We start from the raw sequence: 20,815 nt of genomic DNA on the forward strand, positions 1-20,815 counted from the left end.
GGTTTTAGATAGGAGGATTTAGACCTCTGCAAATAGGCCGAGCTGCCCGCTCACCCCGTATCCTTCAGGTCCCCTACACTCCAGCCACCTTAGGTGTCAACTGAAGTGTGAGTCACCTGGCCTGTACTTTCCCACCTCCTTGCCTCTGCTCAAGCTATTTCCCTCTGCTTGGAATGCCCCCTTCCCTTATACCCCAGCTCTGACTATCAAAATCCAACCCATGGAAGGCCTAGTTCAAAGGTATCCCCCTTTGTTAAGTCTCTAATCACTGCATATGGAAATAATCGATTCCTCCTTTGTACTCCAGAACTTTGGTGCTCTCTTGGGCCACAGCTCACTGTGTAACGATAACAATCATGAAAATAAGAAGGATCATAATAATCGCAGCTAATATGTACTGAATGTTACTATCTACCAGGTACTTTAAATACGTCATCTCTTTAGATCCTTACAGTATCCTCTAGCGTTTTACAGATGAAGATCCAATGTGATATGATGCCAGATGTTTCACCATAAATTTTAAGCCTTTGTGCCTATGATCCTTAGCTACACCACCAGAGTGCTACAGTATACAGTCCGGCTGGGGCAAAATTCTAACGTTCAGGAAGACCTGAGAGCCCCTATTCCTGCGGACTACAATGCTGCATACGCCTGTTCTTCCTACTGAACTGTAAGCTCCTTCAGGGAAGGGAGTATGTCTTTGTCTATTTGTGTCCCCCATCAGTATTGTCTAGTACAATGCCTTGTACATAGGAGATGCTCAATAATATCTTATTGAGGGGAGGGTATAGCTTAAGTGGTAGAGCTTGAGGCCCTGGGTTCAATCCCCAGTACCTCAATAAATAAACCTAATTACCTGCCCCCCAGAAAAATTAAATAATTAAATAATACAATAATAAATCAATAACACCTTGTTAACTGAACACTGCATTAATACAGAGCAGTTCTGCCTAAAGGCTATATCCAACTCTTGTAACCCACCTGGCTGCCTCCACAAGGAAATGAGATGGACAAATCAGCCCATCTCTCCTCTCCACCAGCTCGATTCACAAAGCCACAAAATTAAAATAGTTTTCATCCTCTCCCCACACTGGCATTGTCCAGTGAAACTGTCCAGAAAGAACACTTCTGCCATGCTATTTTTATTTAGCCTTCCAGCTGAGGGACCCCTCCCCTCTCCTTTCCACCCCACCTCCCCAACAGCCTAAAGGAAAAGCCAAATGGAGTCAGACTGGAACTAAGGAAGACAGGCTGATTTTCTCCCCAAGTTTCCTTTCTCTTATTTCCCCTTTCAGACTTCCTAAACCTGGTTTCTTTCCAACCAAATATGCCATTCTGGTTGCTGCTAATCTTTGACTATATTTTGACCTTCTTCCTAAATACAGAGATGTTCTCTGGACTGGTCCTAAGAACACCTGGGGAGTAGGCTCAACTGTCTTCAGTTCCTTCCCCAAACCCTGTCAACATTCTTAGCTAGAAGTCTTCTCCTTCCAGGGACCCAGCTTATGCTATATTTCTGCTAGGTCTTACCCCCGCTTGCTTTCAAGAACTGAGCAAGTACTGGCTAACGAGAAGGGATGAGCTCCTAGTATGCTTAAGGTCCTCCTCCCACTCTGGCTCTTAATCCAACTCCCACCATCAAAGGAGCATTTTAAGAGGGGAAATGAGAAGGCCTTCTGGTCCCAAAAGAATGAGGCAATAATGCTAAAGGGACCAGCAACAGAGCTGGAATCTGGGACAAGAGCTAGTCATGGTGGCTGGCTCTAAATGTTCCCTCTTCTGGGCTCTCATAAGCCATGTTGCTGTATTGTTAAAGTGATGTGAATTTCCTACGTTCTCTTTTACTGAAAGTTATTTGCTTTTGTCATAAACTAAGATATGCCAGCAAAATACCCTGGGGGATATGTGTGTGTGTGTGTGTGTGTACACACCTATCTTTGAAGAGGCAGGTGGGGCCATGCTGAACTGTGATGTATCAAATAATACTCAAGTTTTATCTAATGTCACTCATCTTGTCAGCCTTGCATTTTCAAAATTAATAAAAAGCATAAGGAAGCTGCTGCACAATCACCAACCAAAGAATCTTGGCCACCAAGCTAAATATCTAGTCATCTGTGTTGTACATTAAGTGTGAAGGCACATATCACAGCTTGGGATTTAAATGGGCAAATCAATACCTACAGGAAATCGACAGTTGCATAGCAGATTTTTCTATCAGCCAAGGCTGTCTTTGTCAGTGCCTTCTGATTACACATACTTGTGTATTCTAGGCATCGATTCTACTTTGCTTTTGTTTAGGTTACTGAATATTCCTCCCTCTTCCAAGAAGCAGAGACTGGGGATGTGGGGGGAGGGCAGAGACAACAGTCAATAATAGTCAGTGGCCATGGTCAACCTGGCCAGGGCACTTTCTGCGACAGCACCTGTGGCCCAGAGGGTTAGCCTTGCAGCCGTATGTTCCTGGAAGTAAACTGTGCCCTCAATACCCTCCCCCAAGGGCCATCGCCATCCCCCAAAGAGCGCCCTCACTTTCCAAACCCACCCTCGCTCTGGTGAACCGTGCAAGATGGTAGACCTACCCTTAGGCTAAGAAGGGGGCTTGCAATCTTCTCTCATGGAGTCTTTTAAATTTGCTCTAAGCTGCACTAAGAAAACTCCAAGGACTTCCTATTTCTCTCTTAAGAATGAACCAGCCTCTTTCTTATAAAAGCATTACTTCTCAGGGTTTCAAAACCAGCCAAACACCATCGCTTCTCTTGCAGAAAAAAAATTACCTTTCTCCTTGGAGAAATAAGCTGACTTGTTTTTTCGTTTTATTCTTTTTCCCCCTTTTATCACAAAAAAGTATGCTGACCAAAATAAAGCATTTCTAACAGCAACTAAAAGGACAGAGATTGTACCAATCTCTCAAAACTACTGCCAACACAATATTGTGTTTAAGCACAGCAATGACTAAACATATATTTTCTCTAAAGATATCTGGAAAAGATGTTCACATATATGTTTTACTTTCTCCAGTATAAACTGACCACAGCCAAGACCCAAGCACATTCGTTTTTCCAATAAATAGAAAAAAAAAATCAAATATGGCATATTACTTTTAACAATTTCTCTAAAAAGAAGTAAGCTACTCCCAAAAGCATTTTGATATCAAAACATAGCATAAGTGGCCCCTATGGTCTTCTACTGGAAAACCAGAGTTCTGCAGTGAAATATTAATGGAAATGCATAAAAGGGGTTTATCCTAAACAGGTAAAGCTAGCAAGCCTGGAAATTGAAGAGCCCTAAGATAAAATATAAGGTGAGTTAAAATTTCAGGAAAAATAAAACTGCACTTAGAAGCAGCGAATTTGCGTGCAGAATAGTTGCTCAAGGGACAGCACAGAGAATTTGTGGTGCTGTTGTAAACATGCAGAGTATGGTGTGGGGAAAGGAGTTTCTTACTGTCAACATCTAGCTACCGTGGCTAGAATGGATAAGAGCTGTATTTGTCTCTCTTCTGCTCTTTGGACACTGTTTTTAATGAACAGTTGGTATCAGAGCTAAGTCCAAAGACTGTTACATGTGGGATTTCCTAATGCAGAGACTGGCAGGGTTGCACTGTGTTCCACCAACAAACTAAACAGAAATGAGACTACCTCAAAATGTAACAAGTGAGCATCCTCAGTCTCTCTCAGTGTTTTCATTTAGTTGGAGCAAATGTTTTGCTTTAATGCAATTGAAAAGAAAAGAACATTTAGGGACAACATAGCTAGATCCCTCATAAAGCTTCATTTTCAAAAGCCGTGTTTGAATCTCTAAATAAATGACAATTCATTCTCTGTTTACTTTAGGTAAACAGAAAATGCATTGCGGAGCACTCGTTTTCAAAAGCTAATCAAGAACGTTAGGTCCCAACAGATTCATTTAATAGAAATATAATAGGCATTCCTGCTCGCTTTTCATCTTGTCTCGCTGTAAATGCTAAAATGAACAGCAAATTAACCCTGCGTTGGAACAGAGTCCCTGTCACAGCTGAGATCCTCTCTCTCACGACTTGGAAACATCCCCGCATCCTGTCGCTGCTTTGACTTCTTCTACATAGAAGAGACGAAAGCGCCTGATTAAGTTTGGCAAGAGAGTGTAGGAATACTTGAATTCTAAAGGGAGTACTGCGTGTCAACTCTGCTATCTTTCCTAGCAGAACAAAATATTACCATGTTGTCTCCTAAAATAGTGTACAATTAGGAAGTGGGAGGAGGGATGGGGTGGGATTGTTGTTTCTTCTTTCCAAGCTACATATATCAACTGTCTTTTTCTGTATTTTTCACTTTACTAGCCATTCTCCAAATGGCTGCTTATAAACTACTACACAGAACAAGCTAATAAAGACAGGGCCATCCAAGCTCTATAATCAGATATAAAAGATTTGCAAGCAATTTGAGATCTTATAATTAATATTCAAGTGATATCAGAATTAGCATTTAGAACTCTACACAGAAAAACTATAATACTTCAAAAATTATGTAATAATGAACAAACCCTTTCAAAAACTGTTTTCACTGTGCTAAAGTAACATTCTAGACTTGTTGTAAGTATGTTATTCTTACAAGTAGTTCGCAGTTATTCTTGAAGGCAAGCCTTGGAGTTTCCTTAGCATAGTGCTGCTGGGGAAAATTTTCAGCATGTCCATCTTCATCTCTAGCCTGAAGGGAAATATAATGGCCTATTTAGGGACTTACAAATAATGGAAGAAAAAAAAAATCTAAAAGCATAACAGCTCAGATCATTAAACAAACGGGAATCCAGAAATAACAACATTATTAAGAAGTTTGTTTAAATACGCAGTACGCCTTTTAGATATCAAAATTTGGGATTTATTTTTCTTTACATCGTTCAGCTTGAACATGCAAATTCATTGTGGTGTTATATTTAAAATGATACGAAACAAACCAAAATCAAATAATTTTGTTGAAAATTGCCACCACTTCAGACTTCCAGTGACTTTTTGTTGCACATTTAGGATTATATGACATACATACGTGTTTAAACTTTTTGGCATGCTTAAGCAATCTCTAGATAATGCACTTTTAAAAAATTCTAATAGCAAGGCCATAAGAAAAGCAATCTGCATAGTTATATTTTGCATTATAATACTATTAGAGATAAACTGATTCTCCTCAATTTTTAAATAAAGATCTGAAAGGAGCAATGATCTAGTAAGAACAATGATTCTTCAATCAAATACAGTAAAAAAAAAAAAAAGATTTAATTAAGAAGCTGCATTAAAAGTTACTGGTTATTTTGATCTACACTGTTAATTAAGAAAGCTGAAGTTTAAATGGAGACGTTAACAGAACCCATTAGTAATACCCCTTGCATGGAGTCTTCTCTTTCTAATCTCCATCGGTTTCTGGTTTGGAGTTGGAGAGAAGAAAGAGGTAGGTGAAAGGAGGCGTGTCTGCAGCACACTCATTAAACCATTCATTTGGGTGACACTGGCACTCCACTCTGCTCTTATCTTATCTCAGCCCTAACTGCTCTCTCTTTCCTGGCCTCCTGAAATTCACAGCTGAGCTGTCTCCCTCACATATGGCTTGCATATAATTATGCATATTCCATTTTGCACTGCATTAAAATGATGAGCTCCTGGCTCCCTGCCAGCTGATTTTAAAAAGCCCAAGTGAAGTAGGAAAAAGGAGAGAAACACAGGGAGAGCCGCACAGGAAGCAGCAGGTAGTTCTGTCTGCTGTCTCTTCAGATAAAATGTATGTCTGGCACGGGGGGAACAGCTGAGAACTACCTGTTGTGATGTATGGATTGAGGGGGAGAAAACAATGCGCAGACGTCTGTGCATAGCGATGGCAGTGCTGATGTATTGGTTCTCTTTTAATGGCATGAAGTCTGCCCCTGACGAGAGCTCTCAGCTAGACTGGGGATTGTCATTCTAGTAAGGGATCCCGATTCTGTACATTGTAGAATATATAGCTTGTCTTTAATAGAGGCTTCTGCTACTTAGTGCAGGGAGGGAGCTGGATGGAATTTAGAAGTGGACTGTCAGAGTGGTAATATTTGGGTCACAAGAAGTTTGGGGAGAAGAGAAGGCTGTGTTTTGGTTTCATTTGTGAGATTCATAAACATCTCAGGGATTTAGTGTCATTTAATGTATCTTTTTTGGGCTCTCCACCAAATCAGAGTAAAATGAAAATGCAGTTATAGGACTGGACTATATGTGACAGAGAAAAAAGTGTAAGCATGTTCATGGCCAAAGGCTATCAAGACACTGAAACCACTGACGTTTCTTCTCCCAGCACCAGTTCTACTCCGCAGCTACATCAGGGTTTAAGCTAATACAGCCTTTTTAAAGCAGAATGTATAATAAAAGGCAGCTATACAAAAAGCAATGAGATGCTAATGGGTAGCAAACACGTTAGATTCTTCTTAAATGAATTTTAAGCCACTCTGTGAGGTATGCGTCTCTTGAAGGCAGCGACCACATCTGTGTCATCTTTCTCACTCTGCCATGCCCAGTGTCTTACTTCTAGTTGGTGCTTCACAAACATCTCAGCAATGAAAAAAAAACATACATGGATAGTAACTAGACCCTACCACAAACAACTCTGTAGAAAATGCCACCTCAAAATATGCTAAACTTGGTGGTAGGATTATTATATTCCTGATACACTATGATACATATGCTTGGAAACATACTTTGCATATAGTTTACAAGGGCTACTATTTACATATGTATGTCTACATTCAATATATATGTATCTCATGTATAAATATTCATAAGGTAGAATATGTTTATTATGCATGTACAATGTATACACATTCATACACACCAGATGCCTGGGGATATTTTCAACATTAGTGGCAAAAATACATTCATTCCACTTACATGTAAGGTGTTTACAATGCTTTTTATGTTTTTAAAGGACAAAAAACCCCACTAAGGTTTGAAGTGCTTCCTCAAAGGGGCTAGGATTTTCATATAAAGGCTCATAATTTATGAGGTTAAATAAAACAGCAGTGGAAGAAAAAGGAGAGCTGGGGTGATTAGAAGTAGAGAGAGAAAGGCAGAAATCTGCTTCTTTACTGAGACGTGTATTTGCCTCTGCATCACACTCCACAGCCCTTGGAATGGTCTGCCTCTAACCAGGCTGCTTCTTGAGTCCAAGAAATTCCATCCTCCCACCATCTGCTGCGTGTCCATCACAGGCCACAGAGACAGAAAGCACAGGACATGCAAGGAGACCCCGCGCCATCACCCTCACATGTGTGTGCACACACAAGCACTCACATACCTCTCACCAAAGCAATTCCCTTTGCATTCTCAGGTTTTTAATGTAAATTTTTAAATTATTATTATCAGACAAAGTGAAATTAAGTGCATTCATCTAAGGCAGTAGTTCTCTGTTCCGGCTGCATTATTAGAATCATGTGGGTTTTTTTTTTTTTTTAACATATGGATGCCTGACCTTCCCTTCCCAGCCATGTTTCCAAGATTCTGATTTAATTGGTCCAGGATAGGGCCTGGACATGGGTGGGGTTTTTTGGGGCTTTTTTTTGTTTGTTTGTTTTTAAGCTCTCAGGTGATTGTAATGCACAGGCAGCCTGAGAACTACTGACCTACTGGGCAGAGGCATCAGAACGGTCTCTAACCGGGTCCCAGGCCCACGGGAGTGAACAACTATGCCACACTCGGAGACAGGATGTGGCCCCAGCAGTGGGGCTAGGAATTACCCTAAAGATTTTAAGAGATTATATGATTAGCGGCCTTGGCAAAAAATTCTCTTTATTTGTTTATTGAGTTTTAGTTTCTGGTATGACAAATAATCCTAGCAGAACTGCAATACCTTCTCTTCAGAAAGGCCTTCCTGAATCTCTCTAACCAAGTCAAATATCTCCACTCTCTTAGGCCTGACACAGGTGCACCCTTACACTGGCTGTTGTGATTTCTGTCTGCCTCACTAGACCGCAAGCTTCCCAAGGGCAGGGATGGTGTCTGGCTTCTCACCGTTGGATCTCTGGCCCCCACCACCTCCTGGAGCACAGTAAGTGCCCTTTAGGAATGGGCTTTATTATCACTCCACAGCAGCTTGGCGGCAGCTTTAGACAAAATCCATTAGAACTTCCTCACCCTACATCCACATTCATCATTCATTTTAGCATGTTTTCTAACCTCCTATGTGTAGAAGCCAGTGCCTTATTCTGCACTGACCCCTTTCTGGGTGGCAGACAATGGTGTCTGGAGGTGGAGGGGACACAGGGAGCTGACAACCCCTGTACGGAAGATGTGAAACACTGAAATTGTTCAGAATCACTGCTCATAGGAACAACACCAAGCAGACAGACTTTCAGCTGCTTTTATTTTTGTTCTTGAATTCTCCACAGGCAGTGCCTCCTTTAATTGCCTGTCTCGAGGTGGACAACCCCTCCCCTACCACCACTACCAGTGGCTCTCGTATCCACCGGGCCTGGCAAATTGGGCTGATGTCTGACTTTGTTCTGAAGTGACCAGTTCTGACAGAAGGAATGTCAAGACACATCACAATGAACTAACTCTCTCCATGTGTCACTCTCTACAGCTTTATTCTGACTAATATGCTAGATACTTATGCCAACCATGGGGAAAAGCAAATGGGAAGCTGTTTTTTACATTTTACTACAAACGTGATTTTCAGACCAAAGGTACATTTTTGACCTATGAGTCTAAGAAGCCTTCACTTCTTGCCATAAAATAGAAATAAAAATTAAAAGCCTTCAATTAAACTGCAAGGGGATTTCCCCACCTTGCTGTCAGTCATGCACCCATTTCCATGCCGTGCTCAGCGTTTGAATAAATATTAGATTATGTGAGAAACTTAGACTAATTGCCTCTCTACCTCAAATATCTCTGGCTTAAAGAAACTTTATGTTCACCTCTCTTTCCCTGTAAATCATCACTAATTCATATTGTAAATTTTAATTCTTACACACGGCAAATTTTTGCTCTCTTTCAAAGAATCCAATTCTTCTTTTGGGCCAGAGCCTTGGTGTCATGTGCATATCCAAGCAAGATCAGCATTTTTTTCTTCTCTGGAGGACTCCTTTAGAAAATGTGGAACATTCTTTAAAAAAAACAAAAAACAAAAAAACAGCTCCACTGGCCTACCCTTGAAAAGTGAGGTGTTTCTGACTCAAGGAAAAGGTTAATACTTGCCATTTAAGTGGAAAGATAACAAGGCTTCTGAGTTAATCCTTCTGGATGATGAATGGGAGTTTACACCTCCGTGTCATTGTGATTTCAGAATTCCTTTTGAAAACAAGAAAAGGTTCTGCCTGGAATCAGAGCTCGGGAGAGCGCTGTAGAGCTTCCAGACTTAGCTTCCCAACTTTTTAGCAGATGTAGCACATGTCAGCTCACACATGTGGTGTGGTGACTAGACTTGGGAACATCAAAAATAGTGCCTCCCAAAGTTGCGGGAATAAGTTTAGAGATGCATAGTTGTAGAAAAGAATTTTCTATTTTATAATTTTTTTTTGAACCAGAAGTAACAGAATTTCTTTTCAAAATTCAAGATGAAAGCATGGGGAGACCACTTCTGAAAGTCCTTGCAACTTCGTTTTCTCATATGCCACTTCTGGTCTGTCCTTCCTTGGTTGAATGCCCACACACACACTCTGGAGGAAGCTCAGAGAGGAATAAATGGCAGCTGTCACATCCAGCCTCTTAGTGTGTTGTGAACATCTTGGTGAACTTGATGTAAACAGCAGCCCAGCTTCTTTGCCCCTCAGTGAGGTTCAGCCAGTGCTGGCCCTGGGCTGGGACAACACAGGGAGGCCCACTGACCAGCTCCTGCTTCCACTTGAGTTACTGCCCAGTTATTCTCCTCTCCAGGGCCCACTTCCTCAGGACAGAAAGCCCAGCTCACTTCAGCTGGATGCCTGTCCTTTGCCTCATTTTCCCAGAGGAGATTCCATCTCTCCTTCTCATTTCTAGAAAATTCTTAGACCCCTTTTAAGCCTACATTCAGACTGTGGCTCCTTTAGGAACCCATTTGAGACCTCTTTCTCCTGGTCTAACCTTGGCTCTATACCACTCTGTCTCTATCCTGTATCCACTCCATCCACTGCCCTGTACTATGACCATCAATGTGTTTGCCTTCCCCACTAATCTGTGAGGTCCTTAGTGCAGAAACTGTGGTCTATTCAGCTGCAAATCGCTAGAGCCTCATCTAATGCCCGGCATATTATAAGTGCTCCACAAATGGTGAGTGAGTGAGTGTGTGCATGAATGAGTTCTCATCCTTTAACCCGTGCAACTGGACATTCTGCGTTGCACTCCAGCCCGAGAGGTGAGTGTTCTGCCCTGAACCCAGGAGTACTCTCCATACTGAGTCTCCACCGGCCTCTGCTGGATCTCTCTGATGGCCCTTGCCTCACAACTGGACCTTCACTGACTATTCCATGCCCTTCTGCCCAACACCCGTCCCTCCCACTTGGTCAGACACTAGAGTCTTAGCCTGCAGATCTGGCACTTAATTTGGACTTTAGCCAATAATCCTTCTGTCCCACGTTTCTCTCCTTCACCTCCCACCAGAACTGACCTGCCTAACAAAAGCCAGTCTAACCTCTGGTCTTTGCCTAACAGATTCTCATCCCCCAAATTCTGTTCCTAGATTAACCAACCTGGTACCTTGCTCCCTGTTTCTGCCATCTCACCTAGTCATAGTGCCCGAGTCAGCCTAGGACTCTGCTGTAACTCACCCTGGTTATGCCTCCTGTCTTATCTTCCTTACCAGAATGGAAACTGCCTGAAGGCAGAGACTCTGCATTATGTAGGAAGCCTCCATGCTCAGTAAGTCCCCTATATAACAATCCTGTAAATATATGTTGAATGGACTCATTGACCCTTCGATCTTCCTTAAACCAAGGCCCAGAAGTGTCGTGTTTTTCTCTACTCTGAATTGCCGACCTCTACAAGTGGATCCCACTAAGTGTGAGCTGTTTTTATGTAAGTACACATTCAAGTCACTGAACACCAGGTGGTAGATGGGTCGTGGACAGGATTCTGTGTGTGCATGCAGCTTGGGTAGAGAGCTTTCTCCTAGACAGAGGACTCCCACTTGGCATCGGGCTCCCTGCTCTGGAGATACCCCAGGCACCCAGAAACATCAATGTGCAGACCCAGGCACCTGCTCAATTCACGCTGCTACTAATCTTTGCATCGCGATCCTCTGCCCTTCCTTTTACTAGCTTGTCATCGAAGACTATGGGATTCCCAGTGGTGCTGTTTTACATTGTTCTTTTAACAAAATGAATTTAAACTCCCACTGAGATGCTGTACCCCCCAGCGAAGTTCCTCCTAATTTTCCATCCTCCTCAACTGGCAAGCGGAGGGGCTCTCTCCATACGGCTTCAGGCTCCTCTGACAGCTCACACATCTCTGATGGATGAGATGGACTTATTTGCTGCAGCTATTTTTTCACTCCATACAAACCTTTATATATACCATAAATTTTTAATATCCAATTTGGAGTCTTCAAAGAATAACGGTAACAAACATGCAACATGAAGATAATGGGAATCGAATCGTGTTTATGGCCTCCACGAGCATCTCCTTAAATGATGCCAGGTCAGAGCCACTCGGAGCTGCAAGCCTGTGAGGCTATGGGGCTGATCTCCTGCCTGATTAATGGTTGCCCTCACTCAGGGGCCTAATGGATTGCATGACAGTTACAGCAACAGATGCCACACCAGCCTGAAATACAGCTACCACATGAACTGAAGTATATCATCCTCATCCCAGCACCTTACAGCTGTGTCCGGAATAATCAGAGCAGTTGCTAAGCAGTTCTGAAATCCCTGGTTTTGCTTTTCATTTTTTAAAATCTGTTTTCCCTTTATTGAACAGGTGACCCTTCTGGTTTTATCTTGCACTGCTCTTTGTCAAGTCACCTGAGTGTCTTTGTTTAGTAAGAATTATTTTTTTCAAAGTGACCACAGGTAGAGCCCAGCAGTTGGAGCATGTGGCCCCTTCCTCTCGAGTCTCTGCTAAAATGACACCACCATCACATCCCAGGCTGCTTCTGATCACCCCAGGACCCTTGATCCACGGTGGGCTATCCAGACTCCTTGATTGCTCCCCTTCCCCCACCACCCGCCTCCGCCCATCGCTTGCCTTTTGGCTTTTCACTATTCCTTTGCATCTATTACCCAGGGACCCTAGTGGGGAAACAAAAGACTGGGAAATGCAGCAACTCCACTTTGCTACTGGTTGCCGTCTATAAAATGTTCAAATTATTGGCCTGCTCTAGGCATTTCAGGTGGTCCTTTTATTCTTGTTCTCTGAAATCACTAGGCAGAAGGGGCTGGACTCATGTCTTTATATACAGACCTCATGATGGACCTGAGAAATTAGAGAAAATGTGAAACAGGCAAGGGATGGAATGAGACTCCAGGACCTCATCTGTAAGGCTAGGAAAGGATCCAGATGTTACAGAGGAGATGTACTATCCACAGGAAGTCTCTGGCGAAATAACTTGGCCTCCAGTGGGAATAAGAAATGCGCTAGAACCAGATGAAGACACCGCTCTGGATATTTTCAGAGATTAATAGTAGCAGCTAACATTTCTGCAGCTCTTATGTACGCACCAGACACTGCTCTAAGTGCTTTACACGTATGAACCCACTTAACACCCATACCCAAACATATACCAAAACAAAAGCAAAACCTTAAGAAGTAGGTACTAGCCTCCATTTTTATATGAGGAAATTGGAGCACAGAGAGATTATGTAGTTTACACAAAGTCACACAACTAATGAATGCTGGAACCAAGATTTAAACTTAGGCAGTCTGCCTCCAGAGCCACCACTCTAAACCCTGATGATCTGCTAGGGATTTAAAAAAATCAACCTGGAATAACTTGAAAATACTGATGTCATTAATTTTTAAATATATTTATATATATTTTTTCTTTTTTTAAAAAATGGAGATACTGGAGATTGAACCCAGGACCTTGTGTATGCTAAGTGCATGAGCTAGCATTGAGCTATAACACTGAGCTACATCCACCCCCCTAAATATATATTATTCATTACTTAAGGGAGGTTTTACTAATTCTTTGGTTTTAGCATTCCAAGATTGAATACACCAAGGAAATTAGGAAATGAGGATATTTAATGGTACGTATAACTAAAGGGGATGTGGTGGTCTGAAAAGAGCCTAGGAAAAGAAATCCAAGAGCAAGCACGAGTCAGCAGTGCTCTGGCACAGCCTGAGGGAGACAGTACTTAAAAATCCATAAAATTAATCCTTAAAACAAACCAACCTTTTTAACCTGATTCTTATTAAATAAGCTTGGATCATTGATTAGGACACCTATGCCTATCAATTTCAGAAGGATGTCCTACAGAGTTCACTCAACTATTCAGATCCTAAAGAATTTCCTCTGTGAATTTCTAAAAGCATTATCAATATGATCATATAATTTTTTAATATTCCTGTAGATAATGCTATTCAGACTCTAAAGGATGTTTGTGTGTCTTATCTCATTTAGTCCTGGCACTCTGGCATAAAAATACAGATTGTGACTTTGGTTAACACGGGTCAGTTCATCCAAGCAGTGGAGACTCTTACACAAATTGATGAAATCAAGTCCTTGGACTTGCTTTAAAGGAGAAACAGGCCTGGACAGTGGTGATTCTTCAAAGGTGGAGCATGGAGAGCCAAAGGCCAGCTCGCAGCCTCTGCTCAACCCCATAGCCCCCTCCACTTCCAGAATAATTGAGACAGAGCAACAGTAATGCAGCCCTGATCAGGTCGATGGTTAATTAGCTCAAGTGGTGGGAAGACAATGCTAGGGGCTTGGGTCATAGTCCTGAGAGAGTTAGCTTGCTCCATGTCTGCATCACAGAACACACCCTTCTACATGACCTGCCACATCATATGCATACAAGTCTTGGCAAAAAGGAGACAGACACTGGAAAACATGTGAGAGGATGTGGATGAATTGGGGCACGTCTCTCACTACTTCTGGAAGAAAGAACTCAAAGGGCATACCCCGGTGATAGTGGTCATGGATAGCTATGAGTCACAAACTGAAACAAATGGTCTCCTTGAATTAATTTCTAATTCTGAGGTCAAGGACTATAAATTCTGAATTAGCAGTGATATTTGTCAAAGACCATGATGTCACAATTGTTATCCTTAATAAAGTTTCAGTGCTCAGACCATTCTTAAATTTTTCTCCCACCAGCAACAACAGAAATGCCATCATCAAGGTCTAGATACAACAGAGTTGCCTACATCTTCTCTGAATGGTTCATATGCTAAGCCTCAGTCAGTCCTGTCCCCTGGGGGCCTAATAATCTGCAATATGGGACTGTAGGGGCCCCCAAGGCTGACCTCAGCAATCACTCTGCACTCTTGTCACTGGTTCCCTTCCGTACCACTCCCAGCTCTCTAGTCTCACCCTCGACTCTGGCCCTAACTGGACCCTTTGGTCTGTGCATTTGGCCTGCCTGAAGCTTGCTGTCCCTCATGGACTTAACTTTGGACCAGCCACTCTGGACAGCCACCAGAGGGTCACTCTGGTCACTTCTCTGGCTTGGGACAGTTTTATGGTCAGCATCCTATAACGGTACCCAAACACAATTAGTCTTAAAAATAAGACTTCTTTAGCAAGAAACAGAAGCGAGAATTGTGCAAAGTTTGTGAAGATTTAAACTGGCCTGAACATGAAGAAGAAAGACCAGGTCTAGGAGTAAAACCCTCGCTGTTACTGTGCACCGTCCACACAAATGTTCTGACCCACGTGACTGGCGCTGTGATTTATGCGATGGAGGTAGGCAAAGGAGAAAGACAGGGTGACCCATCCATTGGCTCTGCCCCCTGGGTCTTTCAGAGTGTGAAGTCGGAACGCAATTCTGAACGAGATGGTCCTCCTGACAGCTTCAATTACCATCCATACACCATTTGACCTGTTAATGGAGGCACCATCAGGGTTAGAGGAACAAAGTCTAAATCACTTTGTTTCCAAATCTGGGAGCAATCGGCCCCTCCAAAGACCCAGATGAGAAGACGGCAGCAAAGAGGTTTCATAAGTAATGGCATCTGCTCAGACAACACTCTCTGGAGTCTTAATTTTAAATCCCAACCATTCTGCTGATGATGAATGGAGGTAATAAAAGGTAGGATTGTGGCGTGTCTAAATAGGAGATAATCATTCCAGCAGAATTTGACCGGTGTTGAGGGAAAGACCTGTTGAAGCCAACAGCTGAGTGTAAGTTAAGGTCTATTTCTGGATGACAACTTTGGTTAACACTTGCTCCTCTGCCATTATTATTATTGTTGTTGTTGTTGTAGTTCCAGGAGGTATATTTTGGAATCAAAGCCCAGGTGACAAAAGACAAAAAGGGACGTGGGTTTCCACATCCTCTCCCTGTTTAGTGTGACTGGGAACAAGAGATGTGCAGCCTCCCTGCATGGCGAGCAGCCCGGCCCCTCCTGTCCACACTACTCCCTCCCTCCTCCAACCTCTCCAGTTACCAAATTTCCCAAACTACTCCAGTTCCTCTGCATCTGGTACCTCAGTTGTCCACTGTGGTTCTAGATATAACTGGTAGCCCCACAGGAAGGAGGTTCCCAGACCACAGACTGGACCCCACTGGAGAGACCATGGCCACTTCCAGAAACTTCTAACTCAATGACTGCTTCACAGAGATGTCACCACAAAGGAAGAAAACTCAATAGGAAAGTCACTTTGGCAGTAACACAAGACTCAAGTTTGTTCCGGGCAAGACATCATGCTAAGAATTTGCAGGCTTTGGCTCACTCAAGCTCCACACACCCTGATGAGGTCTATGTTACCATTACCACCTCCATTTTGCCAGCAAGGAAGCTGAAGTGTAGAGAAGTTAAGTACCTTGTCCAAAGCTAAGAGCTGATAAAGGCAAAGCTGGGCCTTGAATGCAGGTGTCGTGATACCAGGCACAGGCTCCTGACCCCCCACCACAGCGGCACAGTCAGCAAAGGAAGCTTGGCTGACAGTGAGCAACAGAAACTGTGGACACTACTGGAAGGCAGAGGAGTCGTGGCTCAAACATCTCTGCGGGTCCTCTTGGGGGAGAGGGAAATCTTGCCCTCCGGTCTCCCCTCTTCATGGTGAAGCACTGATGCCCAAGTCAGCTCAAATGGAGGTGGTCACGGGAGCCGGCTCCTCACAAGGGTCTACAGACCAAAGGCCACACAAGCAGCAAGAACACAGCCAAAGGCTGAGCAGGCCCAAACCCCACGCTCACCTAGGTGAAGGGCAATGGCCTCTCTAAGTATTCTGCCCTTGAGGTATGGGGCCGAGAGGAGGGAAGGATGGGAGGGAAGGGAGGCTGGGGAGTGAATGTGGAAATGGGAGTGTGCTGGGGGGAGGGTCTGATACATCAACAGGAGAAACTCTGCGTGGAGATGGGGAAGGACGCATCATCCCTGAACTTGACAGCCTTCTCCTTAAGGGGCCTGCTTGTTTTCAAAGCTCTCTAATATTCTGGTTTCATTTGCACATCCTACAAATGTAAGATTATGGGATTCTAAGATGAGAATGGGAACCTAAATCTTTTCATGGATGTGAAGATAAGATTGAGACATGTTTTCAAGGACAAAGGATTCTAAATGCATAAAACTCTTCTTGTGGTTCTTGCCTAAGCATAGAACAGAAAACTGTTACGGTTTGATGAGGAAAATAGTAAAAGGGGAATAAGAATGAGCACTTGATATAACTATTACTAGTATTAACCTTCCTTTACTATTACTAACAAGCAGCATTTACATGCAATCAAGTATCCTAAAGTAATAAAGAAATTTCATTTGTTTCTTTGCCTTAAGGGATATCAGACCTTTGCTTTTGAATTATAAAGTGTTTTGCCCAGTGTCATAATCTGTAGGTTACACTGCTCCGTATTTACACCAAACCACAATACGTGGCATTGTGACCCCAGAGAACACAGATAGCAATGACAGGGCACTTAACATAATTTTTTCCTTAGGTCTCATTCATTCCTTCATCATTCATTGAGTCTCTACCACATGCAGCTGCAGGCAATCGAACAGCTAAGCCTCCAAAATGAATGGTGTCCAGCCCACGTGTTCAGCACATTTTAATTTTTTAAGTCCAATGATAATGATAAAGCAAATGATCCCTTGTCAGGATCTAACCATACACTGTTTGGAGTGTCAAAAAAGATACACTTATATCCTATTTAAAAATTAGATTTTTAAATAATTATAAATTTTAAAAGGTACATAAAAGTAACCCACAAAAAGCTAGAAGTAGAAAATATTCTCATAAACTCAAGAATTATGAGGAAGTGAAAACCAAGAAAAAGCAAGAGCAAATTCTTACGGGTCGAGCACCCCATGTGCCATGTGGTTGAAGTACAGGAAGTGGGGAGGAGAGCCATTTTGTGCCAGTAATGAGCTGAGTTTGATTTCCGGTGCCACCAATGAGCACGGGGGACATAACATCCAGCTCAGAAACTCGTTGCAAGGACTAAAAGAGAAAATCCATCATATGTCCCACACGATGCCTGGCACAGAGTAAGAACTCAAGAGATGACAGTTATTTAAATTTCCCAAACCCACTTCTTTTCTGGAGAGAAAAACTCCACTGGCAGGAAGGCAATAAGGACTCACTATCTTTTCTTATCATTAAAGTCTTGATTAAGTTGTGTGCAACTATAGAGCATGCTCCGCAGCCAAAGGCAAATGCCAATCAAAAGGACCAGCAAAGGTTTGAGGACTTTTAGAAGTGCATAAATGCACCCTCTAATCAGAACCCTAATCCTCTACACAGCCTGGGCACATCGATACTTAACGACCACTTCTGTTTCTCGTCTGCCATCTGAGTACTCATTTCGCTTCCTGCAAACAAGGCATCAATTTGTTTTCTCATCTCTTTATCTCTTCTTATGTTTCATAAGTAACATCTCTATCTAGAAACTTCCCGCCCTCACTGGGCAGCTCCCACTCACGTAAGCAGCCAGGGGTTCATGGAGACTGCTATGTGTCGAATCCCACCACCCTCACCGCACTGGTATCAAACAACTTGGCCGAGGTTATATTGTTGGTCCTTTCTTTACCATTCATGTCATCTCCCTTTATTCCTTATTTTCCAGCTACTAAATTCATCCTGTACCAAATTTGTTTCTAACTGAGGGACAGAGGACACCTGTATCATTTGCTGATGTCAGTGCTCAGCAGAGGTTGGACCCACACACGTGGTGACCACACACACTTTCCTGGCTGAATGGCCTCACCAAAGACAGAGAGGAGCAGACAAATAAGGGAGAAGGTTTCCAAGCAATCTAATATTTGGTTCATTTTCAGAAAATATGCAAATGAGTGGATATTATTTTTTTATTCAAAAAGCTAGGGCTTTTTTTAAATTAAATGTTGCAACATTTATTAGGTCCTTATTTGTTTTAGAATTCAGCTCAAAATTGTGCGTTTGAGGTTTTTTTGGTTGTTTGTTTTTAATGTGTTTATTTCCCATCTTCCTGACACATCATCCCTCCTTCACAACCTTTAGACGGGACTCTGAATCACCGGGCAATCCCATCTCCATGAGTGAGAGTCCCTTCCTCCTCCTTAGTTACCTATTCACTCAGAAACAGCTTTCTTTTATTGCACTGATCTATTTCATCTTAAAGTAAATTGTCCTCCTTGCACAAAACACTTTCGTTTCATTTCTCCCCACCCCTTGCCCGGTCACAGGAAGCTGCTGCACGGGTACCATATAATGTTTAGGCTCATTTGTTTCTTTATATTACATCCTGCCCTCCTGTGCTCTAGGATCTGATGTCTACAAAGATATAATCAGAATGAAATTGTATTAGTTTAGATTAGGATCTGTGGCAGCAATTCCTATAAATGATACAGACAAGGCAGTAGCTGTAATGTCTGTCTTATTTCAAGGTAAAAATGAAAAATGACATCTCTGATGGAGAAGACTCCACGGAGACCTGGGTGGAAACGCAGCCGGTTCCCTTGCTCACAGACAGGGCTCTTTCCCATCATATGGCTGACAGGTGTGTAATCATGTTCCTTGGTCACAGTTTGTGTTAAAATAACCAATTACCAAATGAATGAGAGTCAAGCCCCAGTGTGACTGTCACCACCATTGCAAAGTGATGATGTGCATCCAAAACTCAGGCTTGGAGGGGAGGTTCTGATGGGCTCCTCCCCAGTCAAGGATGCTCTCCAAGGCTGAGAAGCCTTTCCTACTGTACAATGAATTCGCTAAAATGCAGAACATTTCTCTCCTGGCCCCTCCCCTTAGGAATGAAGCTTCCAATGGGGCCACCATGGATGGTCAGTGGGATCTCCTGGACAACTCAATGTCCCTACCATTTCCTGTCCTTGAACTTCCCAGAACACAACACCCTTGCCTCTCAACAAGCATCAGTAGCACAGTGACTGCCTACCTACCCAGTATCTACCGTCTCCCCTGTGGTGTACATGACCTTCCCCCAGACCCTACAGTGACAAAGGATGATGCTAAAGCCCAAGGTCCCTGCCATTTCAAGCGTAACCTCCCAGGCAAGAAGCTCCCCAGATCGACTGCTCGGGAAATGTGGGGTACACACAGGTAGCCTCTACGGAGCTACGTGTTGTTCTATGTTGTGGGTATAGTTGAGAGCAGCAAACCTATGAGCTCTCACAAAAAAATGCAAGCCCAAAAATCACACTTTCAATTGGCCCAAAGGTTATTTGTTAAAACACTGGGGAAGAAAGAAGAACGAGTGCAAATAACTCAAATGAAATCAATGTAGAAAGTTGAGATAATGACTCAGTTACAACAGACATCACAATAGCATCAAATGTACGCTTCATCAAATATAGAGCAACCCCTCCCGTCTGTCACACACACCCTGCCGCAGCGACTGTGCGTGGAGGAGCCCTACCTCCCAGGCTGGTGGCCAAAGAAGTCAAAGGACAGGTGAAAGGCAAACCTGTGGCCTGGTTTCCCACCTGGGAAGCAGGGCCAGTACTTGTTACCCACGCTTGGCTGGGTGAGAGAGTGCTTATAACCTCCACGTAACACCCATGGTGTAGCTCACGAAGAGAGTTTGAGTGGTGTGTCCACTGACGTCTCTGGGTCAGAAATACCATATGCTTTCAAACAAACAAGTTTCCAGTAAAGCCAAAGGAGGTGCTGATTCAAATTTCAGGCAGTAAAATCCAACTAACCAAAAACTCTCTGGATTGGCTTGTTTCATTCGGCTAAAGGATACAAGGAGATTCAAGATAGATTCAAAGAGGTGAGTGAAAAGTATAATTCTTTGATACCTCTCATCTTTTTTTTTTTAAATAATAACAGGTGTTCCACTGGAAGAGTCACCTACAAAGACCAGACTAACTTTCCTGTAGAAAGACTTGGTAAGCTATGCTTTGCAGGAGGCGGAAGACAATAAACATTTAAGGGGGAAAAAAATCAGCTGGTTTTCCTCTCATGTCATTCCTCTGTGACTGATGAGTTTTTAATCACAGTCGTGGTCTCCTCATTAGCATATAATAAGTGCTAACTACCACCTCTCCTCTCCTACTGGAAGGGCAACCGGGTCTCCACACTGACCTCAACAACAGCTGGGTCCCAGGCCAAGGCTGAGGGAGCAGGATGGGGTGGGGGGCTGTGTAGAGGTGAGTGGAAAGCAGTGGGACAGGTGAGCTTAAAAAAAGCAGGGGGGCGGGGATCAAAATGCAGGTGGCTGCTGAAAGCAAGGGTCTCCTTCCAAGGAGGGGGCGAGGCCTGGTGCCGCACTGGGTACGAGGTGTCTCTCCTCCACTTATTCATGTGCT

At 43.1% G+C, this 20,815-nt stretch overlaps 1 protein-coding gene across 3 annotated transcripts in view; it reads right to left on the minus strand.

The window, feature by feature from the left end:
* The window catches only part of SOBP (sine oculis binding protein homolog), a 158,193-nt gene that overhangs the window by 64,356 nt on the left and 73,022 nt on the right, over window positions 1-20,815 (minus strand). For 2 of the 3 annotated variants that reach the window (XM_010989615.3, XM_064486810.1), the window contains one exon: window positions 4,590-4,685. The exons of the other annotated variant lie outside the window; for it this stretch is intronic. In XM_010989615.3, coding sequence (XP_010987917.3) covers window positions 4,590-4,685 — 96 coding nt within the window. The remainder of the gene's footprint in view (window positions 1-4,589; window positions 4,686-20,815) is intronic. 3 annotated transcript variants of the gene reach the window in all.

Source organism: Camelus dromedarius, chromosome 6, assembly GCF_036321535.1.
Source record: "Camelus dromedarius isolate mCamDro1 chromosome 6, mCamDro1.pat, whole genome shotgun sequence".
Taxonomy (NCBI): Eukaryota; Metazoa; Chordata; class Mammalia; order Artiodactyla; family Camelidae; genus Camelus; species Camelus dromedarius.